General features: G+C 36.2%; 1 protein-coding gene across 3 annotated transcripts in view; it reads right to left on the bottom strand.

Annotated features, from left to right (window-relative positions):
• Nucleotides 1-27,375, bottom strand: part of AKAP6 (A-kinase anchoring protein 6) — a 274,685-nt gene that overhangs the window by 130,571 nt on the left and 116,739 nt on the right. For 2 of the 3 annotated variants that reach the window (XM_071746158.1, XM_071746157.1), the window contains exons 5-7: nucleotides 27,101-27,223; nucleotides 11,547-11,643; nucleotides 10,131-10,294 (exon numbers count right to left, since the gene is read on the bottom strand). In XM_071746158.1, coding sequence (XP_071602259.1) covers nucleotides 10,131-10,294; nucleotides 11,547-11,643; nucleotides 27,101-27,223 — 384 coding nt within the window. Of the gene's footprint in view, nucleotides 1-10,130; nucleotides 10,298-11,546; nucleotides 11,644-27,100; nucleotides 27,224-27,375 lie in introns of all 3 variants that reach the window. The other variant, XM_071746156.1, reaches the window with a different exon arrangement.

The following is a 27,375-nucleotide window of genomic DNA, read 5'->3' on the forward strand; positions in this document are numbered from 1 at the left end:
ACATTGTTTTACCTGATTTCCCTTTTGTGACCATCCCAGCATAGAATAGCTGTTTTATGGATACAGCTGAGACTAGAACTGAAAGATTCTACAGATTTAATCATTGCTAGATGATGTTGTTCTGCAAGACTAAAATAAGAACTGAACTGAAAAAAAAAGGAAATGCCACCCAGTCATGCCTAATATAAAAGTAATTAAAATACTTTAAAAAGAATAAAACCATGCAAAAGATAAAATTTACTGTTATCTAATGGTATCTTTGTTCACATCACTGTTCTTTTTGTTGCCTATTACATATTTAATCACTCTTGAACATCAACCATAATAGCAAAAATTCAAATACTGAACTTATAATTAAACACAGTAATATTTATAAGATGTTAGTTTATTCTATAGATATGAACACTTAATTTAATGCACAAATACAATGAAAGTAATTTTTCTTTTTAAAGATCAGAGTAGTGCCATGCCAGTCACTCTTCAATTGAAAAAGCAGCAAACTTTGTTTCTAGAGCAGTAATATAATTTTAATAAAACAAGAAAGATAGAATAGCTCTTAACTGAAACAACAATCTTTAGTAATAATAGGCAACAGCATGCACATTAAGGTACCATTTTTAAAATACAGGATTTTTAGAAAAGTGCATTAAAAGCAGAAAACTAGCTTTTTAAACATTTTTTTAAACAAAACATCATGAAACAGTTTGGTTCCAAAGAACATCTCAGTAGAGGAGGCAGGAATGACTTTACTCCACTGAAGCCTTCACTACCACAGACTATCAGGAGTAGAGGAATGAGGTGCATGCTGCATTGCTACTCACAGAAACAGAAAAAGCAAAATAGGCTAGTGGAGAAAGCAGAAGAAAATCCTGCAAACCCGACATCTAGCTCTTATGCCACATTATCAGAACAATCCAAAATATTTATCACTGTGATGACTGGTAAACATCACAGGGGCAGAGCACACATGCAAACTTTACATCTTGTTTGAGATGACCAAAACCATTTTGGTCTGCAAATCAGCTATGATGTCTCTAGAGCACTGGCTTTTAGTCCTACTGCACTTCCATCTGGGTCTGTGAGAAAAGACTCTTTCCACATGCCCCTGTATTTTGTTTTACTTGTGATCGCAGTGAAATCTTGAACTATTTCAGATGCAAAAGATAGCATGGAAGGCAAGGGAGCAGGAAGAAGAAATGAGAAAGGAAATTTATTTCAAATAATTTGGTTTGTTTGTGATCACTGACTATAAATCCACTCACAAACCTGTTCCACCAAGACACTTTCAGCCATCTAGAATTCCTACTTCTACCTTACCTATGTATGAATTTACCTTAGTTTCCTCCATCAACTTCTGAATTCAAACTCAAAGAATAAATAAAGAAAAAAGCTGTTTCTCCTATACTTGTAAAAACTCAACCTTGAATGGCACAGAGGATTCTGAACCCATGCAGAAAAGCAGACAGGTGACAGCTATCCTAGAAATTTCTGCATTAGAGTGAAAGCTCTCCTGTTTCCAGTAAAATGATTTTTTGTATTTGTACATGCATGTTGCTAAGACCTATAAAATGTAGATTTCTCTGGGAATCCAAGAATCACATGAAACAATACGAGAATCCTGGCACCTATATTCACTGCTAAAAACGTGTTCCATTAAAAACAGCAGCACAAAAACGCATCAATTCAATCATACAGAGAAAGCAGAATGAAGATATTGGCTAAATAGAAAATCAAGGCCTCTGAATAGCTTATACTAAGTTTAAGCCACTTAAGATAAATACGTGCAGATGAATACATGCACAAATACACTTGTGTTTCCACATTTTCAAACACAGGCCAAATCCAACTGGCAGGTTTGTTTGAATAGAACTTGTCAGAGTTGGTCCAGTTATGCACGTGGAGTTACAATGGCTGAATGTACTTTCAGAGTTTCAGATCATAGTGCTCAAAGACTCAAATAGCATTATAATAAAATTTGCCCCTTGGGCATGTGTCAGTTTAAATATCTATTCTCATCAAATTCACAGTCTGCACTTCTACTCAGTGGAGTGATCTAGATTTAAAACATCTTTCAAACTGAAATTGATCTATGTTTTAAGAGAAAATAGCCTTCCTTACTCTTAAAGTCAAAAATAATAATTTCTTTGCTAACTGTTTAAGCATAACTGTTTCTATTAACAGTGATGGCTGTTAAAGTGCCTACAATTTCCAAAATAATCAATAAACAGGATTTAGAATCACCAAGGTGTAAAAATAATGTGTGCATAAAATAAACACCACAAATACCTTGGAGTCCTTGTTCACGTCTTCAATTAAAATAAGACTTGATATTTTTTGCAGCAAATATTAGAATATTTTGAATTAAAAATGTAGCTATGTTTTATAAAAGGGTTGATTATTATGCTTAATAGTAAATGCCATCTAGCTGCAAAAATATGACTTCTGAAGTGAGGCTCTCTACATTTCATACTTTGTAGTGAGCTTAACAAACAAGAGAGAAGGTTGCTTTTAGATTCAGTGGGGGAAAAAATCTAGTAGCTCTGCTACTGTCTTAGAAATTCAGCTTGTTAAAAATTATTACAATTATTCTAGATTCTAGGAAAACAATACTGTCAAGAGAATTTGCAACTAATATACAAGAACACTGACAGAAATATAAGAAAAGAATCTCTGTGAGCTACCACGGGAACAAGGTTTGCTCAACTAACACTTCAGGGACACAGTTTTATGAAAAACTAGCAAAATATTTAGTTTACTTGTGATGTATGGGGTCATGTAACAGGAAAGAAAAGGTTTTAAATGGAACTCATATTCATTTTTCTTCTCTTACTGATGTTCAAACACTGTCTGCTTAGCTTCATTCCTTTCTCTCTGAAGGGAGGTTCTGAATTAAACATCAAATTGTTCTTCCTGCTCACTAAAAAGCACACAATTAACACCAACTCAAGAGAAATGGCTTCCAGTACACAGCAGAGATTCTATCATGTGGAAGCTGACTGTACATTCAACAACCCTAGATTTATCTTGGGGCACCTCTGATGTTTTTGCTTCCAATAATCCAGGAAAAAAGCCCTATAATTGTTTACAAAAAATAAACATTTTCAAAATACCCACACACACAGAGATATGCAATATTAAACTCTTCTATTAACTGAAAATTACTTCCAAAAGCAAATGTAAAGTGCATTAACAAAGCACATCTGCATAATCCTGCCCCTTAGCCATTTAAAAATGTAATTACCACAACATATTACCCCCAAAACTATGTTTTAGATTCATCCCCATCGCCCTTAAAGATGCAAACTGCAGATTCCCAGGCAGTGGGGAGGGAGGCAGCAGGGAAGAACTGCACAGGCTCTTTCCCTGTGAAGCAGCCACCACCAGCATGGCTTTTGGAAGCACAAGATGAGGCTACCAAGAACATGATTTACAGAGTTTCCTGGAAGATGTCAGCTTATCCTGAAACACTTTACTGTTTCCTTTTATTAATACACTCTATATTGGTGTATAAAATTATGGTTTTATCTCTGAAATCCCTCCAAAAGATACTTTTGTTAAAATGATGGTTATGTCTGTGCACATTCTAGGTGATGTGATGATATCTGTAAGATTAAAAACATGTAACCTATAAAGTAAGGTATTAAAAGCAAGGAAACTGAGCAACTTGAAGTGTCTAGCTGCACTACAAGACACAGATATTCCCTCATCTTGCTTCTTTCTTAGGTTATTTTCATTGTTACACCAACACAGCTTGTTTTGATTAGCTTGGAAATTCTTAATGGATGTTTTCAATCCTGTATTTGGATAACAGCTAATATAGGAAGAATTCAGTTGTGTTTCACAAGCTTCAGTAAAAATACTGAAAGATAGGCTTATTCCACAAAAAATCAAAATTTGGTCTATCAATTTACAGAAGGATTTTGTACATAGCACTGTCCTTTCTATCCATTTGACCAAGTCATCTATGATTCATGACTTCCACCACAGAAACTGACAGATCAAGATTACTGTGAGGGCACTAACTAAAATACCTAAAAGCTAAGCAAAATAATAACTCCAAATGCATTCTGTTCTAGCAAGGCAGAATTAATGGCATCATTTGTACTTAAGAGTAAGATCACAATATCCTTAGTCTAGACTTCTGGAACTGCACAAGATTCAGAATTGAAATGTCAAACAAATGATATCAAATTGTTCAGCTGTTAGGCACAATAATATACTATTTATGTACAGACAGTGTTTTAAATACTCAACAATTTAAGACTATGCCTCAATGGTAACATAGCAGAACCTTCTGTTCTAATTACAGAAAACCACTTTCCCCAGTACTATCTTTTGAAGTAGTGAATGGCGAGCTACTGACTTACTGTAACACTTTCCAGCACTTTGTAAAGTGTTCTATTCATCAGCAAAACATAGTGACTATTTAACTGCACCCAAGACTACCTGGTTGTTCTGAACAGACGAGATTAATAAATCCAGCTGAAAGTGCAAAGAATTAAGATGGCAGATGGTAATTACTGATATTGGAAGTAAGCCTGGATAAAGGTGGTTGAAACTTCAATGTCTGATCTATAAAATGTTACATTCACAGCATAAAAATCTCACATGTCTAGATGGGAGTGTGGCTCATTACGGACACATTAGAGGAAAAAACATACTTCTGCCAAAGCACAAATACCAACTTCCCTTGTACATTTCCCTTCCAAGACTTGATTACGCCATGAGATAACCATGGACCAGGATGGAATGTGTATCTCAGGTTAAACTCCCTTTCTGTAAGTCTGTATAATGTCAGTGATGGAATCAGTATGATTTCCCTTTCATTATCATTCAAATTGTTACTGATGAAGTGATGGCTATTTACTTGACATTTTATTTCACAATACTAAGAACATGATACAGAGGATTGAAAGCATGCATCTGATCCTGAGGCTGTGCATGTGGAAGACAGAGAAAAAGACTGTAAATTAAATAAGTTCAGTTTGAGGTGTGAAGTTTTAAAAGTCCCCTGTGACTTAAGCAACTTCAGCAATCCAAGCAAAACTATCCCTCTTGCATATGCTATGTTCCTTTGACTAGAAATAACTTGAGGAGAAGAGAATGAAAGCCAGTCACATTGCCACTAGACAATTTCAAAGCACTGACCACTTCAATACTATAAACAATACTCCAACCTATAGCACTCTAGAAACCCAGTTTTCAAAGTCGTTATGTGAGCAAACCCACTAGATTCTGAACTCATGCTCTGTTATCTGCTGACAATGTTTAAGAAGACTATCCCAATAACAGCCTTTTCCTTTTTGTAAGTAACAGAAGACATCAGAATAAATACTGGTGTATTTGCTTTAATATTAAAGCATATGCATCACACTGATGCCTGCAGATTAGAAATCTAGAGCTGATAAAATGCCCTGAGAAAAATCAAAATATCTGCTCCTAAATATATTTCTCTGTACTGATCACAAAGAGGCCAAAAATGCTTCATTTTTGTACTTTCCTTTTGTGCCAAAGTATTAATCTAAATGTTGTAGTCATAGCAGCATTATTGGATATAACCAGGGCAGGTTAGAATTCTGAAGTAATAAAGAAAGGACTGCTAGCATTCTGTAACCTTTGCTCTGTTTTGTTGTGCATTTCACAAATTCATCTCCATATTAAAACACTGAGAAGGATGCAGTGTGTAGTTTACCCACTAGGTCTGAGACCACTGTCACTATAAAACTGTCTGTCAAGGGGTGTTCCCAGAATCCCAAACTGTGGTAGATACTAAACAGCTTCACTAAGTTTCTGGTTTTAGCATGAAAATCACTTTTCTGTGTACTGAAGACTGTTTGTTTAGAATGGCTGTAAAAACTGTAAAATTATGCTTAGTTGGGTGGGAAATGATCCTGGAAGTGTGGGATGCTTTATTACGTATCAAGAGAAAACTACGCTGGTTTTCTTTTCCTCTTAATACAGAGGTTTGTTTAACCAGTTTAAACTCTGCTACACTGAGCCATCTACTATTTCTGTGATTCTAGGTTTACTTTATTAAAATATTTTTACCTCTTCCAATATTCCCTAAATTGTTACTGCTTCTATCATCAACCTACTGACAGATGATTCCATTATACAGTTAAGAGAATCTTCTCAAAAGTGCTTTTTACCTGAGACAACAAATGTTCTAAGCACTAGACCCAATGCCTTAACCAGTTTTATGCTTACTTACCTGAAGCTGGAATGGAAAAGTAGAAATGCTTTTCAGTAATATAGTAATGATTCTGGAAAGGAACATGTCCAGATGTACAGACTACCGTATATATTCCTAGAGTGCACCATTATTCTTTTAACCTACCAGCCTCTAAATTCATTTAGCAAAACCTAGACAGGGTGGAGGGTTGGGTGGGGAGAAATTTAGTGAAATACAACAAGGGCAAGTGTAGAGTCTTGCACCTGGAAAAAACAACCCGATGTACCTGTATAGGTTGGAAATAGCAGCATAGAGGAAAAGGACCTGGGGATCCTAGTGGATAGAACGGTGACCATGAGCCAACAATGTGCCTCGGTGTCTAAGAAAGCCAGTGGCATCTTGGGGTGTATTAGATGGGGGGTGGTTAGTAGGTCCAGAGTGGTTCTCCTCTGCCCTGGTGAGGACACATCTGAAATACTGTGTCCAGTTCTGGGCCCCCTCAGAACTGCTCAAACGAGTCCAGCACAAAGATGCTTAACGGAGTAGAACATCTCGCTTATGAGGAAAGGCTGAGGGAGCTGAGGGCAACTCCATTACTGTTTATAAATATGTAAAGGGTGAGTGCCAGGAGGATGGAGCCAGGTTCTACTCAGTGATGTTCAGTGATAGGACTAGGGGTCAGAGGTGACAGCTCAACCACAGGAGGTTACACCTAAATCTTAGAAAATGCCTTTTCATTGTGAGAACTGGAGAACACTGGAACAGACTGCCCAGGGAGGTTGTGGAATGTCCTTCTCTGGAGAATTCTCTTCAAAGCCTGCCTGGATGTGTTCCTGTGTGACCTACTTTAGGTGATCCTGCCCTGGCAGGAGGATTGGCCTACATGATCTCTCAAGGTCTTTTCCAACATTCTGTCATTCTGATATTTTGCTGGGAACTGTTATGCAAAAACACAAAACTTAATCCAAACGTTTAATTGCACAACAAAAAAATACAGATTCAAAAATTACAATAATGAACTGTTTGATTCCCTTCTGGGAGTAGAATTTAAAACTGGTCTTAAGAATACTTTCCCATGCAATTTTGAATGAAAGAGAATGTCTACTACAAGCAAACGCTATTAGGATTTGTATATTTTTCAAAGACATTAGCTACAAAATTAACTTTTAAGCTCTTAAGAAAGCTATGAACTTTTCCACAAAACTAGGAATTAAATGGATAGGGGTAATATTCAGACAGTAACTCACAGCCACTAGACAAGAAAGTATGTCATGCTATTTCTCAATATGGCTCTCTACTTTACTAAAAGCAATACTGTTCCAGAAGGCATTTCCTGATGGAGACAGAGTGGCCTGATTATAAAGAGCTCAGTTAACAAACAAATGGTCTAAGACATCTCCAGAAAGTTGACAAACACAAGACACCACTCATTTGCAAATATACATGCTATTTTCCAGATATAAGAGAAAACCCTTATTGTTAGCTGTCTTAAGATTCTGAAAGAAAGCCAGAGTTATGTCCTGTTTACTACTCATATGTTAAATCAGTACTTGTTGAATGCATCATGGTAATCCTGGGAATGTTTTTTTAAGGTACTTCTCAATGGGGTAAGACAGCAAAACCTTGTATCTTCCAATTTAAGCTGAATACTGTAATCATTTTTATGTATAAAAATGCCAGAACAATAGTTTTATTAAACACTTTAAAAAGACACATTGTTTTGCTAGGATTGCACAGGGAACGGAATACATTAGAAGAGCTTAGATGTCAGAAACATTTAAAATCCCACAAGCGATTATTATAACCACTATGAAACTTACATACAATAAAATAAAAATTTTCAGAACTAAAATCTGTATTCTTGAACTCAAATGTTGACACTGTATTTTTCAAGTGCAGTATGTCCCCCTCTCCCTTCCACTCTCCATTGCCTACATAAAAGATGCCACAGTGCTCTGAAAACACACTTAAAAAGTCCTAAGGGAAAAGTTTCCTAGGGTCTTTGAAATTCCTCCTTTTTCTATTTCTTTACAGAATTCTAACATCAACACTGTTCCTGTAGTTTCTCAAACAGAGCTTAAAAAAAATACCCTCTAGATACAATCTTTAGATTTCCTATTATACTTCTCAGGTTTCCTTAAAGCTTTTGAAATAAATGCAAAATGAAATCTACAGTTACATTAACAACTGTATTTTCATTTTAGTTAATCTTTCAGCATAAAGAATTCGATGGTATTTGACTGCACTATCGCCCATACTAATAACAACTACATCGGATTGTGATTTAATAAATGAAATAACCTGAAAATACTTTTTGTTTTGTCATTTGTTTGTCTGCTTTATGTTTAACTGAAGGCACAAAGAAGTAAGGCTTCAGGTTCCTACCTATGATAAAAAGCATTGATCAAGAAGCTACCAGATCCATATATGAAAATTTTACTGCAACATAGACCATGCCTCCATTTCTCCCATTTCAAGCAAATGTTTGAATGTAAGGATTCTAAGCTAAGGATTCTACAATTTTCATAGCAGAATCAAGCTGGATTTTAGAATAGTTTTTATGTGATAATTTTGATTAAGCAGTTACACTTCTGGCCATGGGGGAGGCAAGCTGCTCAGAGGTGTATGGTCGTATTACCGGGGGGGGGTTGGTAGAAATTTAATTTTGTACCTGGTCTCTTTAGCAGCCCTAACTATGAGAAACCAAGTGCTACTCCAGTGTCAAACTCCTAAAGTAAGTGCTATGTGACACAGCAGCATTTTCTACCATTCAAGAGTTGAGAGATATTAGTTTAAATTGTGTCTCTTACACATAGGTATTTTCCTGTCTTGTTTCATTGTTATCCTTTGCTCTTACTCTGCTCTCTGTAAGATCACTTTTACTACCTGGAACTACGGTAAGAAAATATCAGAACATGTTATTCAAACTGAGCCAGGAAACACCACAAACTGCTCTTGAGGAAGCACTGAATACAAATGCTATGAATTGTCTCACATCAGAATCTGAAAATCTACACAGCACAACCATCTCTCATTTCTGGAAACAGAAATCTTGATTTTTTTCTGTAATTTTCTGCCTACTGTATGCCAAGACATTAAGAGTTACTGAATTGCTCTGCAGAAAGTTCTTTGCTTTTGCATTGGAAAAAAATAAGCACTTCCAATGTGCCCTCCCCCAGCCACCTTTACTTACTACTAATGATAGTGAAGGGTCGGGGACCCTGTGTCTGAATTTGTATTGTGTGTATAGTATCTCTACATTGTTTGTATCAATTTGAACAAGTATGTTTTTTTATTTGAAATGATCTAACAAACATTAAGTTTGGCAACTGGTAAGTACTATTGCCTTCTTTAATAATTAATATCAACAAACTGATGATTGGTGTTGATAGCTTATCTTTAAAGTAATTGTATTCAACATATGCACTATTATGGAAGACTTAAACTCAGAGTAAGAAGATTTGTGAAAAGGCATATGACCTTCTTCCCACTACAATGGCCATCCCCTAATTAAGCAATGCATCTGATAGTCATTAACAGGAATGAGATAATGAATCACTTTCTCTCTTCTTTGTTAATTTGCTGTAACCAAGCGGCTAATGGATGTCAGAGCTGAGTGATTGCACTGATTATAGTGATTTATAGTTGCAACAAAACAATTTAAAACCATTCTGATTATTCATGTTAAAGATGTTTTATGTTTTGTTTACTAAATGTTTTATGGTCCCCCCCATGCCCCTCTACACACAATGAGACAGGTCTTCCTGGAAAACGTGAAAGTTCTAGGATTTTTTTTATTGTTTCAAGGAAGACATTTCATTTTGTTTATTAAAAAAAAAAAAAAAAAAGTTTACCCAGTAGAAATGAAAAGCCTTAGGGTGGAAAGAAAACTTCAGTGGTGCCTAGTTCAAAAGAAGATGGAAATAAGAGGAAATAAGGCAAACTTCAAGCCACTTACCTTCGGGCTCCCAGTCCCTTCCTCATTCTCTGCAGACACATCAGTAGCCAGTATCTCTGCTTTGATGATATCCAGAGCCCGAAGAATCCAGCTGTGTTGCCGTTTGATTTGCCTCTGTAGTTCCTTCCATTGACTTGCAATCATCTGCAGCATGTCCTTCAGTCCTTCTCCAAAATGAAGGAGGAAAAAGTAGAAGTTGTAAACTCAAATGCATCTCTAAATATGATTTTTTATTAAAAGAATTAGCAGGATATTTATAACAAATGCAAAATTAATCTTAATGTATTTTCTCAGCAATAAATCCAAGCATTAGTATTGTTATACTGCAAAATGATGCTACAGCATTAAAACATTTCTCTTAGCCATCAAGCTAAATTTTTATTATGTTTCATTTGACAATTTTAACAGAAGGATAAATTGTGATTTCTATCCAGTAGGGAAAACCATGATAATCTCACCCCTGATTTATAGTCTTCATCTTGAACTATTTCATAGTCTTCCAAATCTATTTTTCTTACCTCAACTCCTGTAAATATTTTGTGTAGTTTACACATTACCATTTTCAAAGTGTATGATGGCATGTGCCACCCTTCTGCTTTGGCTTCTACACCTTTTTGGAACTACATATAGAAGTAATTTATTTCCTATAGAATTCACATTACACAGATCTGTCTGATTATATGAAACAATAGAGGCACAATGTATAACATGATCAGAAAAGAGTAGACCAAAGGATAGCTTCAACCTGGATGAAAAGCATGCTAAATAGGCCAAAATTAAAAAGGCACTCTGTAACAGTATATGCTGATTAAAACCCTATTATCATACAAGTCACGCAAACATCTAAAAATATAGGAATGGTGGGGATAGAGAAGGGGAAATCAGTGAATCTCTCCCCCTCCTCTTGGTTTAAGGCCTCTGCAGAAAAAGACAAGCCTACCAAAGGAAAAAGGTATTTTTAATTTTAATCTATTCCTCATAAATATATTAAAATTGATGGAAGAATTAGTTTAAGTGGCAAAATAAAGCTTTACCAATGCAATTACCCATGCAGAGTATGTAAATATATATATATATTTGAAATCCTAATTCATTATCTTAACGTTATTTCCATAGCACCTACATCAAAGAATGTGTCAGTGTGAAGTTTTCAGTGATGTGATTTCAATTGAAGCTCAGCTGAGCAGCAAGACCAAAATAAAATGAACAGAGTATTTGCAGGCAGTATTTCATTTTATAAGTATCACTGCATTGTATGCAGTATATGAAACATTTATAAATCTTGAAGGTCAATCTGATAATGTAAATATTAATAATACATAAGGAAGTGAATATATGCAGTAATTTACAGCAATGCTTCTTCATTCTTTAATAGTCTGGAGACATAAAGACTTGCAATATTTCAGAAGGATTTACCTGATTTGTGAGATACAATAAGCTCAAGAAGTTGCCGTCCTTCTTCTACCACTGCTTCTTTTAAAGCACAGTGGCTATCTACATTCAACTTAAAACTCTGCCAAAAAAAAAAAAAAAAAAAGAAAAGAAGCAAACTCAGTATTGCACATTGGAGACAGAGTTGTCATAAAACACATGTACTAAATTACTTGCTGCTTTTTACCAAGGACTACATCCCCATTTCCCCAATAGCCAAACTAATTTGCAATACTAAAAGCTATTGATATTTTGGATCTGGGCTCAAAATGTTTCCATTTGATCAGCAAAGTGCATCTGTGTTGAAACAGCTGACAAATCTAGAAATTCATTAGGTTTTATGAAAAGTCACAACCCGTAGGCTATATCTGGAGTAAGAGTGTTCTATAAAATACACTAAATTTATGCCACCACATATGAGCTCTGTTTTTTTTCAGATTTCTTTGAAATGTTGGTGATAGCACTATTTATGAAACCATAAAAATTTACAGCATTGAATATATTGGCCTTATGTGCACTCATACATATCTATTAATATTGTTTCTGAGTTAACTCTCATATCCATTTTCAAAGAACAAACCAGACTGCTTCAGATCTCTGCATTCTTAATTTGCAAAGCAAGTGTTTTCATCCTTTTTGCACTAACATTTTACCAGTTTTTGAAGGATCTCTGCTTTAAAAGTGACTAAAGCGTTTCTTCATTAAATTTATTTTTTATTTTCCCAAATTGCATTAAAATTTGGTAATAGAGGAACTGGAAACATATCTACTATGTAAGTTCCACCATTTCATACACCACTAATAGCTTGCATAAATTTGTGAATAATTTGCCAGAGCTTCTCACTCATACTTACATGTAAATAAGAGAAATAATATACAATAAAGTGGTACTTGCTGTATTTAATCATAAATCATGTGCAGCCCTGAACACACACACACAGACAGCTCTTGTTCTCTTTGAAATGTCTACGGAATGAATGAAAACAATATTTGACCCCTTGAAAGAGAAGGGGTTTGCCTTTACTTGGGGATGAGTTAACTGCTGGAGATGAAAGAAGACTTTGCAAGCACACATTTGTAGCCTCTGGTTTTAATAAAACTTAATCTGTACTCCTCCAAATACTAGTGACCATGCCAGTTCTGGAGTCACAGACACCACAAAATACTCAAAATGCATTTCTAAGGGAAGCAATAATTTCCCTTCTTTCCTAGCTCCTGTAGTCAGGACGACCAGTGTAGCAGAAAACAGGATTGCCTGAACTGTAATAAAACTATATTCTCTATTGTATTTGTCACAGTTGAAAGAGGCATGTTGCTCAGACAGGCTCTTTACAGTCTTTCAGACAGTGGTGTGTCTTATAGTTAGTGACAGAATGTTTTTGAGAACTCTCCAATCAAATAAAGGGCAATAAACAGGAATTTTGCTACCTTCAGCATTTCGTCTGGCCAATTTGCCTTTTATGGGTATCTGAATATAATGTTTTGTACCAGCTGTGGAACAGCTGGATGAGCCAGGAAAATTTAAAAAGCAAAAAAGACACCTAGCTTATGTCTGGCCTTTTCTTAAATCTAGAGTTTAGTGAACCCAAATCTAGAAGTTTTCCTCCTTCGTAAGAGCATGTCTGAAAAAGCACTGACAATATTTAATTTACTGTTTACTTAAAACAGGCTTGTACTGAATAGTTTGTAATCATGCACTTCACAGGAAATGCACTCTGTGTGTGCCTCACACAGCAAAAGAGAACCTAAAGGACCTGAGAGTAGGTTGTGTAATTTCACATAATTGAAGTTGAGTATAGATGCAGCTGGATGTGGCAGTGTCTCAAGATGATGTGGATGCATTTGATAGGAAAATTGGAAAAGATGAGGTATTCTTTTTCATTAGGAAAAAAAAAAGACACTTGCTGTCCTAGCAAAGATTCATTTAACATAACGCACCAGATACTACAATACTGCTTGATTTTCAGGTGCACCTATTAACCAGTAATAATGTTAAACTGAAGCAGCTAAATATGATGAATAAAGATGGGGCCAAACTTTTAGGTTTTGACTAGCAATATTCTCCTTGTGCAAAATTCTGATTTTATGGATAAATTACGCACTGCACAAATATCGTGAACGTACATGAAATTTAGCAGAAATAAGATTTTATTAGCATAGAGGCATCAAAGGGAGAGACCCGTGCACATAAGTATAAACACAAACAGAAACGACAGAAATTGTAAGTTGATGCAGCAAAATACGAGTTTTGGCTTGAGAATTATATCCATATATATAATTTCTTACAGGTGGGTGTTTCCTAAGGAAAAAGAAAAAAATGAACAAGGAACACTCAGAGAGAGAACAGCCCTCAATCAGTGCATCGGTGCTCAAGGTTCCTCATACCTGTATAGCTGGAAGTATAACATGTGAAAAAGGTGGGCAGAGTTGAAGATGTAACTAGTATTACATGTCTATATAATGGAGAAATGTAAATATGCACAGCTAAGGATAAAAACAGACCAAGTATTTTGAACAACGGAGGGCCTTCAAATACAGAGGTCCTTTCACATTCTGAGTATTTCCTATTTCCTACTATTTACTTATGGCATTTGGAAAATCTTAACTCTAACAGCATGCCACCCAGGTACTCCACTCCCCTCCTCTGATTGTCTCTGATAGTGAAAGGAGCCTTTGCATCTGAAGAGAGGAAAGGAGGAGGGAAGTCAATTAATCAAAGCCATTTTTCCAGACACATTTGCAGCTATAGAGTGGTCTAAATATCACACATGAGCACATATACATTATGGAAAATGCATATGCATTGGCCTGACAGCAGATTTTTAAACAACACATTAATGTCATCCCCAGCACTACAGTGAATATAATGTAGTTTATAAGCTGCAAGAAGTAAAATTTCTTTATGAACTTCTCTGCACTTTTCCCAGTCACCATGCACCTATATATAAATAAATATTTATATATAAATACATAAAATCAAGTGTTCTTATTTAGCAAGAAAGGAGAAGTGAGGCAGGAGCGATGCAATTTTATTAAAGCTACAGAACTGAAAATAAACAGAAATAAAGACTCCAATAGTGTAAGTACAAAGCCCCAGGAGCACTATTTTTTGTTAACTGTGTTGTGCAAAGGAGCCTGGCCTTCACAAAATGAAGCTGTCCCCTGACTTTCAGGAAACTGATTGATAAATTGGACAATACTGTGGATACCTCCACAGGGAAAAAAACAGCACCTCCAGATCTACAGTGCATTAAAAATAGGAGAGCACTTTCCCAGAATAATATCTCCCTTTCAGTTAATTTGTCTGGACAACTGGTGATAAGAAACATTATTTGAAAAAATATTTATCTGAAGTTCCCCAAGGATTTCTTTTACACGTGTGCTTAAACTTAGGAAACTTCTATTGAGTAGGTACCCTACCATACGTACAGATTGAGCTCTGATATGCCATCTTTCACTGTTTTGCAATCCTCTGCTCTTAAGAAATCTTTGTAATTTCCTAAAGCACTCCCAGGTCTTGACCTATTCATATCTGCAGTTAAGGACAGTCAGCTATTAAATATTTTTGTTTCCAGAGGCATACAGACTTTGTATAAGCATGAATTTATGTTTTTTTAAGTCACAATGTGTCAAACCAATTATTTCCAGTGTACTTCATGTCCCTGGAACACAAATAAGTAACTAGGTATCATGTGAGCCTAAACTGTACACATAAATATAGATTAGTCTAAATGACCCAACAGTTTACACCTCTTGCCAGATTAAGATACTGTACTAAAAGGAGTATTTTTATTTTCTCAGTCAATCGTACTGTTAGCATGTGTGATGTACTACTGAGTTATCCCTGAGACCTCATTTGCCTTTTTGATCTGTTTAGATACCTTTGAGAAAAATATCACTGCTTCTAGAGCATTCATTTTTAGAGCAGTGGTACAGACAATTAAAATTATGTGTGACCTGTGATTTTAGACTTAGTAAGAGAAAACAATTTAAAATTTCCTAAGAGTAATTTGCATTTTGAGAAAACCACGATATTACTAAAATATAGATTTCCATATTTAGGTACAGTTGAATGTATATTTTGGCTAAGAATGCAGCAGTTTTAGTTATAACACTGTGACAGTTATAATTCAATTATAATATTTAGAGTGAAAGGAACAGTTTCTGGCAAAAATAAGTGGGATTCTCTAACTGAGACAAACCTGGAATGATAACTGAGCTCCCACAAATATTACCATTAATGTTATGTTTGGGATAAGGAGACAGTTTCAACACACAGCAAAGTTCTAAGAAAATGGAGCAACAAATATGTCACTTATTTATTAAATATATGCTATATGCCAGAAAAATAATCATGTTGAATATTTTATTTTAATTTTTTTCAATTACCATATTTAATTTGTCTTGAACAGAATATGACTTAAAAACAGCTCCGGAAAAATTATTCTTATATTCTCAATAAAGAGTTACTTTTGCAACTCCATTGGTACTTGCACAGCTACTTCTGAATGGCTTGCTCTGATAAAATACCAAAATATCAAGTACTGATTTCAACTTTTGGTTATGAAAAGGTAGACGTCAATTTTTTCTATTTTTTTCCCTCTTTGTTTTCTTACTCCTGAACACTATGTACCAATGGCATTTGGTAAATAAAAAAATAATTACCATCTAAGCTGCCCTTATATTAACATGGAAATGAAATAATTCTAAATATATAATTAATCAGTCAGTGGTTATATAAAATGGATATTCGTATACAATTCCATGGAGAAAATACCCTGTCTTCAATGAAATAGTGCATTTCACATATAACATCTTTAAAAATCAGCAAACTATTTGATCTTTTAACAACTGGGAAATACCTTACTGAGGAAAACATTTTTCATCAGGGACATAGAGCCTACTTAGTATTAGAAGTCACTAGAGTATATTTTTCTGGGAATTACATTTTTCCTGTGAAATGGTTCAGGTCAGCTTCTCCTTTCTACATATTTTCAATACAACTTAGGTGCGACTATAGAGAAATTTTTATTTTCTTCACACTCCACCTGTTAAACAGAACACAAGCCCTGTGGAAATGCTTTCTGTAGCTCCATAGCTATGGATTATTTTTACCACAATAGCAAAGATTCTACCTTTGCTTTTTAGAGAACATGATGAGTCCTCTGCAGCACCCACTAAGGGTCTTTTTCCTCTCTCCCAAGGACTAAGAACGTACTCTCCTTGTAGCAATGATGGTCAAGGGGCAACTATGCAGACACACAGCAATAAAGACTCCAAAAGGGAACACAGTGCCAGCCAGGATTCAGGCTGCAGGCTGTGCCCTGCTCTCATGCCAGTGTGGGACAGCAGCAGTGAGCACACCTGTGGGAGATGCACCCAAGTAGAGCAAATCCTCCACTTAGTGGAGTGCTTTGAATGTCAAGAGTTTAATGATGGTGATGACAGGTTGAGTGTGTATGGATAAAAATCAGGCCAACAAGACAGGTGTCTTCTGCCAGTCTGTTATAAATCACCCAACCATGAGGAAGAGACAGACAAAATATTCTGTTGGTAGCTAGAAGTTTCACAATTGCTAGCACTTCTCATGGGGGGCTTATGAAGGAATTCTGTAAAGGAGTTCATGAAGGAACTCTGTAAAGTGCAATAGAAGGCTGTCCCCATGTGCTGAAAGATGAGCTAGTGGGGAAGACCTGCCTGGCTGGACACAGAGGTTTTGCTGGAACTCTGGGAAAAAGGGAGAGTTTATGACCTTTGGAAGAGAGGGCAGGCAACTCAGCAGACTAGAGGATAGGAAGAGTCTCCGGAGGGTCCAGAGGGATTGATGGGCCCAGGCTCAGTGTCAGATCCTGCACTTGGGTCACAAGTCCAGGCAGTGCTACAGGCCTGGGAAAGAATGGCTGGAAAGCTGCCCAGTGGGAAAGGACCTGGAGGTGCTGGTCAACAGCCAGCTGAATATGAGCCAGCAATGTGCCCAGGTGGCCAAGAAGGCTAACAGCATCCAGGCTTGTATCAGCAATAGCGTGGCCAGTAGGACTGGGGAAGTAATAGTGCCCCTGTACTTGGCACTGGTGAGGCTGAGCTTCAAATACCATGTTCAGTTTTGGGCCCCTCACTACAAGAAGGACGTTTAGGTGCTGATGGAACCGGGGATCTTAAGCCTGAATAAAAGGAGGCTGAGGGGAGTCGTCATCACTCTCCAGCTACCAGGAAAGAGGCTGTAGCAAGGTGGGTGATTGTCTCTTCTCCCAAGGACAAGAGGAAATAGCATCAAGTTGTGCCAGGAGAGGCTTAGATTGGATAGTAGGAAAAACTCTTCACTAAAAGGACTGTCGGGCACTAGAACAGGTTGTCCAGGGAAATGGTTGAGTGACCATCACTGGAGATACCTGAAAGAAGCACAGATGAGGTGCTTAGGGACATGGTTTAGCTGCGGACTTGGCAGTGTTATGGTAACATTTGGACTTGATGAACTTAAAAATCTTCAAGGTCTTTTCCAAACTAAATCATTCTATTACCACCAGCTGCTAAGAAAATCTCTAATGCCTAATACAGTATGCCCATCATTTTCCTTACATGAACCGCACCTTATTTCCTTCTGTAACCAGGTGTTGATATTGAGAGTTTTTTTAAGATTTAATAGCAAGTGGAAGGAAGATGTGGTCTTATACCCCATGCAACAGTGGGAAAACTATAAAATACAATAACTTCTTGGGTTACTCTGAGGTAAATCCTTTCACTGGCATCTGTAGGCAGATAAAAACGGGTGAAATAACAATACCACTATCTATGTTGATTCACAGTATCAGATTATAATCTAAAATACCTTTAAAATTGATATAAAACTGATCTTGGAACTTCACTACTGAAATCCCATAATCATCATCTCACAATGCTGGCATTGTGGCACTGCAGATGTAGATCAGATGCAAGATGGTTTGACTGCTCAGGTAGTACCTTTGTGTAAGTTTATCACTCATTTAAATGGAATAGTAACTGAAGATTCTGAGTTCACAGCATTTAGTAATGATGACGCAACCCCAGGAATGATTTTATCTTCTGGAGATTTGCATTCTCCACCTTCGACTTAATCTGAATGTACTTTTTGCATGGCAAGACCAAGCACATTTATTAAAAGACAAACTTTTAAACAAACTAAATAAAGTTTAGTGAAGAAGAAACAAAATACATTTCAAGGTGGAAATGGTGAAGACTTTAAGAAATAAACAAGAACAACTAAGTGATAATTAAGAGAATGGGCCATTATCATCTACTTACATTCCATGAACCTGAATACCAAGGAGAAAGAAGACTAATTAGCATAGTGCAGTATCAGAGGGTATAGTAAATGTGACTAAAGAAATTAAATTAAGAAAGACAAAATTTAAGATAAATACCAGTGAAATTTCCCTCAAAAGTCATATCTTTTAGATTGTGTAATAATCTCCTAAGGGAAACAGTGAAAGACCTTTTAGATCTAGACTGGATGAAATGCAGGAGCAAAGACTGCCATGTAATTGGCTGACAGAGCAGCAGCCCAGGTCTTTCACATGCCACAGAATTTGTGACGGGCCAGTAAAACTAAAAAAGGGTCAGGCTTTACCCCAGTAGTCCTACAGTAATTCATAATTTGCAAAAACACCTCACCCCTTCTCTGTCACAGCTTCTGCCTTTCTGGTGTTAGGCAATCAATATTTTTTCCCTTTGTTACCCCTTAAAAACAAATAGCACAATCTTCCTCATATTAAATACTTTAGGTTTCCCAATTTCTGTTTATTGTTTGTTGTTGTTTGTCATCTCTTAGGTAATTTAGCCAAGACTTGAATGCATAATTTTGGATGTGGAGAAAAAGGATAGTTAGCCCAACTCCCCAGGAAGCCTATTTTGCACTTAGTTTAGAAGACATAGAGGCTATTTTTGCAGCTATTTCATATTTCAAACTCATGTAAATTCTTCTGCTGCCAACTCTTAATTTCTCTCTTGTGTTCCTCTACATAAATTTCTTTGTTTTGCCTGTCTAAACATTTTACATTGTATAAAAAAAAAAGTGTTAATGTGAGGCTTCCTAAATTGAATCTGTTTCTTTATTATCAAGAGAACAAGGGATGGAGGAACACAGGCAAGAAAGCACACAGGCAAAACATCTATACAACCAAACAATTGCTAAGTTGCCATAAGCATAGTGAACTGGACATCCAGTCCACCATATGTAATTGTCCTTAATTTCTTGTCTTTTTTAGATATTCAGGAAATAATATGCAGAAGTCACAGTCTCCTAACTCCTTTTTCTATCAAGATGGCATTTGTCTGGCTGATCCTTTACATTTCTTGGTATGCTTCTTCCACCTGGAGACTCACCAAGCCCAAAAGCTATTTCATCAAAATGTGCCTAAGTTGCTGTCTTCATGTACCAGGCTGCTACACACTCAGAGGAATGTACCACCCTTTACATTCTCACATATAAAAGAACACTGTGTCTCATTGCTCCCTCCTCCAAAGGAATAAAACTTATCTTAAAAGCACACTGGATATCAGTGAAAATAAAATTCTAAGTTTGTTAAACCTCAAACAACATGAATTTAAAAAAACAACAGCAACAAAAACCAATAGAGTTGTTCTTGAGACACAGATCAAACTTGTTCATACAGTGTATTTCCATACACTTAAATTAGAAGAGTTCAAAATCATCACAAGCTATAGACAGATACATTACAATTTTCTTTTCTCCTTCAGTAGAAGCAGCAGAGCTACTTTAGAATGACATCCTATGAGGCTTAGCCTTGGGTTTAATGCCTCCTCTGTTGAGAGGTAGTTGCAGCTCTCAGAACGAGAAAAGCTGGGACAGCTTCCTGTGGTGCTACCTAACAAATAGCATGTTAGAGTCAGGTCCAATAGTAAAAATTTTTATTATGGGGTCTTATCCTCTTCCTATGCACAACTGTAAGTTTGGAGTTATAGCAAAGAGAAGACAAGGAATCCCGTGAAGGTCCGAGCCAATCAAAAAGCAAAGTAAAGGCAATATCTTTTTTTTAATTCACGGCTGTACACAGGTACCTACAGAAGGTCACACAGTGCCTACTCAAGGTTACATATCTACATATCTGGAAGACAGGCTTAGAAAAAAGTAGTACTCTTAATATTATTAAGAGTACTCAGCCATTAGGTCTCTGGGAAAATTATTAAGAAATTATTGCTTATGCTACAGGCTTGTACAAAATAAATCCTGAGTGGGCCTGTGTGGTAACAGCTGATAGCAACAGTATAGGAAGACATCAGTCAGTCCCCTCCTTCATTAAAAACACACATAGTGATAACCATCTCCAGCACAACAAATCCCATGCACTTCAGTGATGCTGGGAGCCTAAATACAGGGCCTGTTCCTTCTCCTTACAAACAAAAAATATGTGTCAATTCTTTCACTTTTCATGACCTTATTGGCAACTATGTCAGACCGAGCGCAATTATTTCTGTATTGGTCCTGATTTGAAGTAACATGATTGGCTTGATATATACCTGGATTTTCTCTTATATACATTTTTTCTCATAATTTAGGCACCAAAAAAAGTTACAAAAAGAATTACATAGAGATTATTTGGTTTATAGATTTAAAAAACTGAATAATAGTCAAAACAGACAATATGCATGCATTCCCTTTGTTTAAGGTTCATGTCTTACTTCCTATTCAGTCCTTTTATTTGCCCATATTACTTGAAATCTGCTGAGTTTAGTCTTTATCTCTGATTAGTATGTTCTGCAAACTCCTTCCTATGTAAAAAGACACACATGCAAAAATGCATGACTATCCAAAAATAGCTTTAAAGATAACAGCATAAAATTAATAAATTCATACTAACATAGGCTAAAAAGATTCAAAGTAAAGTCCTTAGAGAAGCAAGAGATCAGTCCACTCACAGTGTTCAGATCGTTCAGCACCATCATCCTGCAGATACTATTATGTATTTTGAGGGAAAAAAAAAATCTAAGATTTCTGTCATGAGCATTGGAAACACCCATGTAGCAAAAGCAGAGCACAAAGCTCAGCCATTTCAGAGGCTTTACTACCTGTAGTAAAATTACTGTTACCACCACTACCACAAAGAGAGCCAATAGATTAGCCCAAGGCATGTGTCTTTAACCTTACTTTCAATGAGAACAGGTATTTAGCAGTTCTCTAAACTGACATTTTTCAGAAAATTGGATTTTCCATGGAGATGAGAATGATTCTTTTTCAGACATAGCGGACTTCTTACCAACAGATGATCAGTTACCATGAGATATCACAGAAGCATCAATACTTTACCAATACAATTTCTTAAACATGAAAATACAATCTACTTTCTGTACGGAAGCATTTGTTTTTTACAGCTAAGAAAGTCCTGAGCTATGATATGACCAGACAGATTTATACTGGCCAGAGGAAACTTCTTATTTAATTTCTCTTTAGAGAAAACAATTCTCAAAACTCCCATGCCTTAAGAAGAATTAAGTTTGGGAATGGAGATGACAGCTAAGCTTCCTGTACAGAAGAAAAGCAAATGCTAGTCTGAATCTACTTGTAAAATTTGTTGTTAAATACTAACAATACTTCCCATGATATTTTTCAGACTGTAGCATGTAAAGTAAACATGGTGACTAAGGAGGTTAATGTAATGCAATAAATCTAGGCTGAAAAGAACCCTAATGTGGCACAAAGCTTGCAACTAAATTGAAGTAAAAATGACTGAGATCCCACAGTTTACTAGAAAAGAAAGCAAAGAAGTTCTGATTGACAGAAATTATCATTTAGGATATCCAAACACTTTGTACTGCAATGACTCCATACAATCCTAGCCACCCGTACTTTCTATAGAACAGTATTTGCTATTCTACTTTCAACTAGACAATACATATTTTTGCTTTAAAAACACAATAAATAACCTTAGTGTGAAGATTTTCAGGGAAAAGTTAAGTCTACAGAATTAAAAGTCCCAGATCTCAGCAAATATATCTGGTGCCTTTCATCTAAACCTTTGCCTCTGTTTCTTCCCATTTTCTCCTTTGCTAGCTTACTTCTTCACTGTGCTACAATAATTTGTCTTTTCAGGTAAGGGATAGAGAGCAGTAAAATGACGATTTTGGCAAATTAAACTGATCAAGAGCAACATGATGAATTCTAATTTTTTTTTAAAACAAACTTTAAAAAAAGCTGGTTTAAAAATCTGTTTTCAGAAGCACAGCAGTACCATCTACACAGATGCTTTCAGCGGTCTTTCAGGATACTTTTTTTGATGAAAACTGATTTGCATACCACCAAGTCTAGGCTGAGAGCCTGCTAGTACCTGATTTTGATCAGGGTGACAATGCATAAGAATCAGCATAACAGAAGAGCTACAAAAGATCAAGCGAATGAGAAACCATTTCCAGAAGTTCCTTTTTGGGAAGGTCAATGGAGCAATCTTTTCATTAGGAAGTGATTTGAGCCTAATCATTCACAAAATTCAAAACCTGCCTCCCTTTTTTCCCTAGTAGGGCTGGCTGAAGCTTCTGCAGCAAAGTAAATTTTTGCTGACAAATACTTCATTTAATGAAAAAATATTAGTGTTTGCAACATCTGCCAGCTTGGTTATCTGCCTTCAGAGGTGCCAGAAGTTCAGGTGGTGGGAGCTCCATGTCAGCCCTCCTGTATGAATGGGAAGCACACAGCTCCCAAATCAGTTTCACCAATCTTACTCAGTTCTGTTGACCCACAATAATTTCAGTTACTCTTCCAGGGGTCTCTGAGAACATTTTAATTGATAGATTTGTTCTTTGGTCTTATCTAAAATTAAGCATATAGCAACATTTTGTGGAAAATCAGGGAGCTAGGTTTTAAAATTTGCAAGAAAACTACCCTCCTAGCTGAAGATTGTCTATTTTGGCACACGTGCCTAATGTACACCACCTTTCAATTTGTAGGTATAATTCATACTCTACCAGACTGCATAATTACTCACCATGGAAAAATCTTTGGAGTTTAGGTTGTAATTTAAGAATGAAATTCTAATTTGTCCAACAGTTAATAATTATCATTGTGGTCTATTTGGATTATCAGGACTGTGCCTGTGTGCACATGGTGCACTTAGCTGTGAATTCCCTGGCTGGCCCGGGAACTCCCCAGCTATTCTCTGTACAGATGAGATAATGGGCTAATTGGGAACAATGGACCAACTTGGGAAGAAGCTGCCTTCCATCTTCACAACAAAATGCTTCACTAATTATTTCCGGAGCTGTTCAGGTGGGGCCTTCAGACAGTTACAGCGATGCCTGCAGGCAACTTTTGCTGGGCCAAGAGCAATAGGCACTACTGCTATGCTTCTAAGTGCTAATTAACATCCTGAATGGACAACCTTGCCAGACACATAAGAATTAACGAGAACAATAGTTGGGGGAGTTCTACCAATTTAAGCTGAAGATGCCAGGCAAGGACATTTCCAATGGTTTCCAATCCCATCCTATTCAAGCGATTTGACTCCGCACTATCTTGTGCAAAGATTCTAATCAGCTGATGCAGTTTTCTTACTGTGTTAGCTTTGGTTTGGTTTTATGTTAAAAAAAAAACCAGACCCTCCTCTAGTACCTGTGCCACACCATGTCTTGAAATGTCAAAGATGTAGAAAAGCAAGGCTGAGTGAGGAGAAACTTTAAAATTCAATCCTTGATCATCCATTTACACTGGGACCCCAAAATGACAGCCTAGAATTTTACATATGAAAAAATCTGGAGGATATTCACAACTTTGTCCTTGTCTCCTCTGAAAGAGTTTTCCCAGCTAATAATGAAAAAGGGAACAAGAACTTTTTTCTGCTTCCCTGCTCCCATATTCTCTTTTTTTAGATTTTGACAGCAGATTTAATTCATGAATGCAAAATATTCTCTCTTTATGGCTCTTATTTTGTTATTGCAACAAACATATTTCCAAGAAAACAATATCACAGGTGGTGAAATTGGTAATTTTTGCCAAAGGCTAAGGCCTTGTCTCTACTAATAAAAATAAAACCACTAATCTGAGTTTTCACTCCTCCTACAACCAGAAAATCTGCACCACTGAGGAAACATAGTTATGAGCTTTGTTAGCACAGATGCAGTGTATATATAGTCAAGAACCAACATATTCTCTCAGTTTTCCAGTTTAGTTTGCTACTGGTGTCTGTATTATGAACCCACACACCTGGAAACTAAACTTGTAAAGTAATGAGACCGTTTTACTGCAAAAATTCATGAGTCTGACAGACTCTATAACAGACTGGCAAAAAACGAAAATGAGCAGTCCTCACAAGGACCTTGATCATCATTGTCATTGTCTTACAATTCTCAGCCAAGAGAAATTTCAACATTGAGCTTGGTGTGAAGTTCATATATTTCTGTTTAAATACAGATTTGGATTTCTGACAGATAAATGCACTGACAAGTTAACAATCCAATTAATAAAACAACTATCTTCTTAACTATCTTTCTCCACCACAAAAATGCTAGGTATGATAATATTTCAATTCTGCTCTGCAGAAATAAACATGACAGTGTATATTTTTTGTACAGTTACCTTTTTTCAGGTTATGCAACGATTTTTTCACTGGCTGTATTTGCTATAAAAATAAATATAATACCATAATATGAAAACTGAACTGTTCTTTAAGCATTTTACTTTTTCACAGAAGCAAAGAAGAAAACTACCATACTTTGTAACATAGTCATCCTGAAACATACACAGATTTTCTTACCCCAAATATATGCAGATATACAATCTGGGAGCCTAAGAACCTACAGGGGAACATGAAGATGTCCAAGTGCCAAAAATACTCATTTATTCTGACTACTGCTAGCAATGAAGGAGTTGCCTCTGGACTACTACTCCACATTCCAATCTGATAGATGGTTTTGGCCTCCCCTCCCACAGAACTACAAGGCAAATTTAGAAGTAATTTGCCTACAAAACAGCTACTGTGCTCCTCTCCATGTAAGAAGGGGGAAAAAAATAACTGTGACAGAGGCTCAGCCATGTGATTGCCCTGTTAGTGGAACTGTTTCTTTTCATTCAGTCAAGACTGAAAATTGCAGTTCTACTCATAAAAACTCATCTCTCCAAAAGTTTCATGTTGCTGAGTAAGAGGAAAACAAATTGAAATGACCAATGCCTTCTTAGAGGTCTAACCTCAGAATGTATTCTGTGTCTTCAGAGCACCTGTAAACATAATGGGAATCGTGGGACTGTGTACAGCACAAGACAAAAATCCAAATTGCCAAAAAAAATCCAAAATCTGCAATGCAATGCAAAAATGCAGCATTTTCATACTGCATTTGATAGCATACCACAATGGGCACTTAATATTGTTGCTGTCCATAGGCACTACTACAACAGAAATGTTTAAGAACAAAAGACACAGAAGGGTTTTCTGTAAAGCTGCAATTCTAAAGACAGTTTTCAGTCGGTTCTAATTGTAGATGCAGTTAATGCATACTTAATTCATTTAATAATGGTCACTCCAGTATTACGGTAAGGATGACATTTTTTCCTGTCATGTATCACGTGACTTCCTGGGACTGTCAAATTATTTTTCACCATCAGATTTGCAGAATCTGGAAATGAGACTGAGCTTTGGGGGCTGATGTTCTGGTTTAGCTCTAGGTGGCTCAGAACAGTGCTATCTTTGGGTTGTGGTCCAATTCATACTGGCAAGAACCTGATATTTTGGCAGACACAGAAGGAATTTATTAGCTTAATATTTGATTCTTTTTCTTTTCTTACCAGATAGAGTAGTTTACCTGCTCATTGAGCAGCATACATTGATCTCTATTCTCTACCCACAGCATAAAATTTAGCTTTTGAGAGCCTAATACTTTCTAATACCTGGTTTAATTCAGGCTTTTGTTTCACCTCCTCACAACCAGAAACATCTCTTGGAAGAATTCAGTGAAAGTCTCATGAGGTTTATCAAATATTTCTCAATCTATATTTCTAGCCCGTAACATATTCAGCAGATTATTCATCCAAGTGTTTTCTGCTTCCACTCAGTGTTTTAGCTTTTTGCACAAGAACAAGGTTAGTGACAGTTGTATTAATTACACGACAGAAATGCATACCAAGTAAAATGATTGAAATAATTATTTCAAATATTTTATTTAAATGACTGTATAAATGACTATGTTAAAACTGTGGATGAGAGAATAAGAGTTCCTTACTAGGAACAGCTTTTTAATGTTACAGGGTAGTAAAATCCTAGAATGATCAGCAGAAAAAAAACATTACCCTTTTTCCTTTTGCTATTTCCATTTTCTTCCAGTTTTGCAGGTGATTTCTGAATTGCAATGTAATTCTGGCTTTTAATTTAATTCTTAAAAAGCTATCAGTGCGTATTTCAAATACAGAAAATAATTTGTGTGTATTTTCATTACAAGAAACTGCAATGCTGCAAGTCTTACATTAAAATATAGATGCACACAGGTAATTAAAAAATAATAATCAAATAAAAGCACAGCAGAACACTTCAATTACTGATTGTAATCTTAGTATAATCTTGTCCTACCAAGTGTGTCTCCAGGTACAGTTTAAGGCTGTCTGTCTCTGCTTTAGGAGGAGTCCAATTCTCTGTTGTTTCCATGGCTTCATTTAACCAGTGAATGAATTCATCCAGCTTGCTTACAAACCCCTTACCGGATAAGAAAAAAGAAAGAACAAGAGAAGCATATTTGTTAGTAAAATGGTAATCTGAAAAATATATGCTCAGTTGTGTTTTTTTTTAAACCAGGAGAGGATTATACAGTAAAATTTTGCCTTTTCTGATCATACAAAGCAAACAAC

This window comes from Heliangelus exortis, chromosome 5, assembly GCF_036169615.1.
Source record: "Heliangelus exortis chromosome 5, bHelExo1.hap1, whole genome shotgun sequence".
NCBI lineage: Eukaryota > Metazoa > Chordata > Aves > Apodiformes > Trochilidae > Heliangelus > Heliangelus exortis.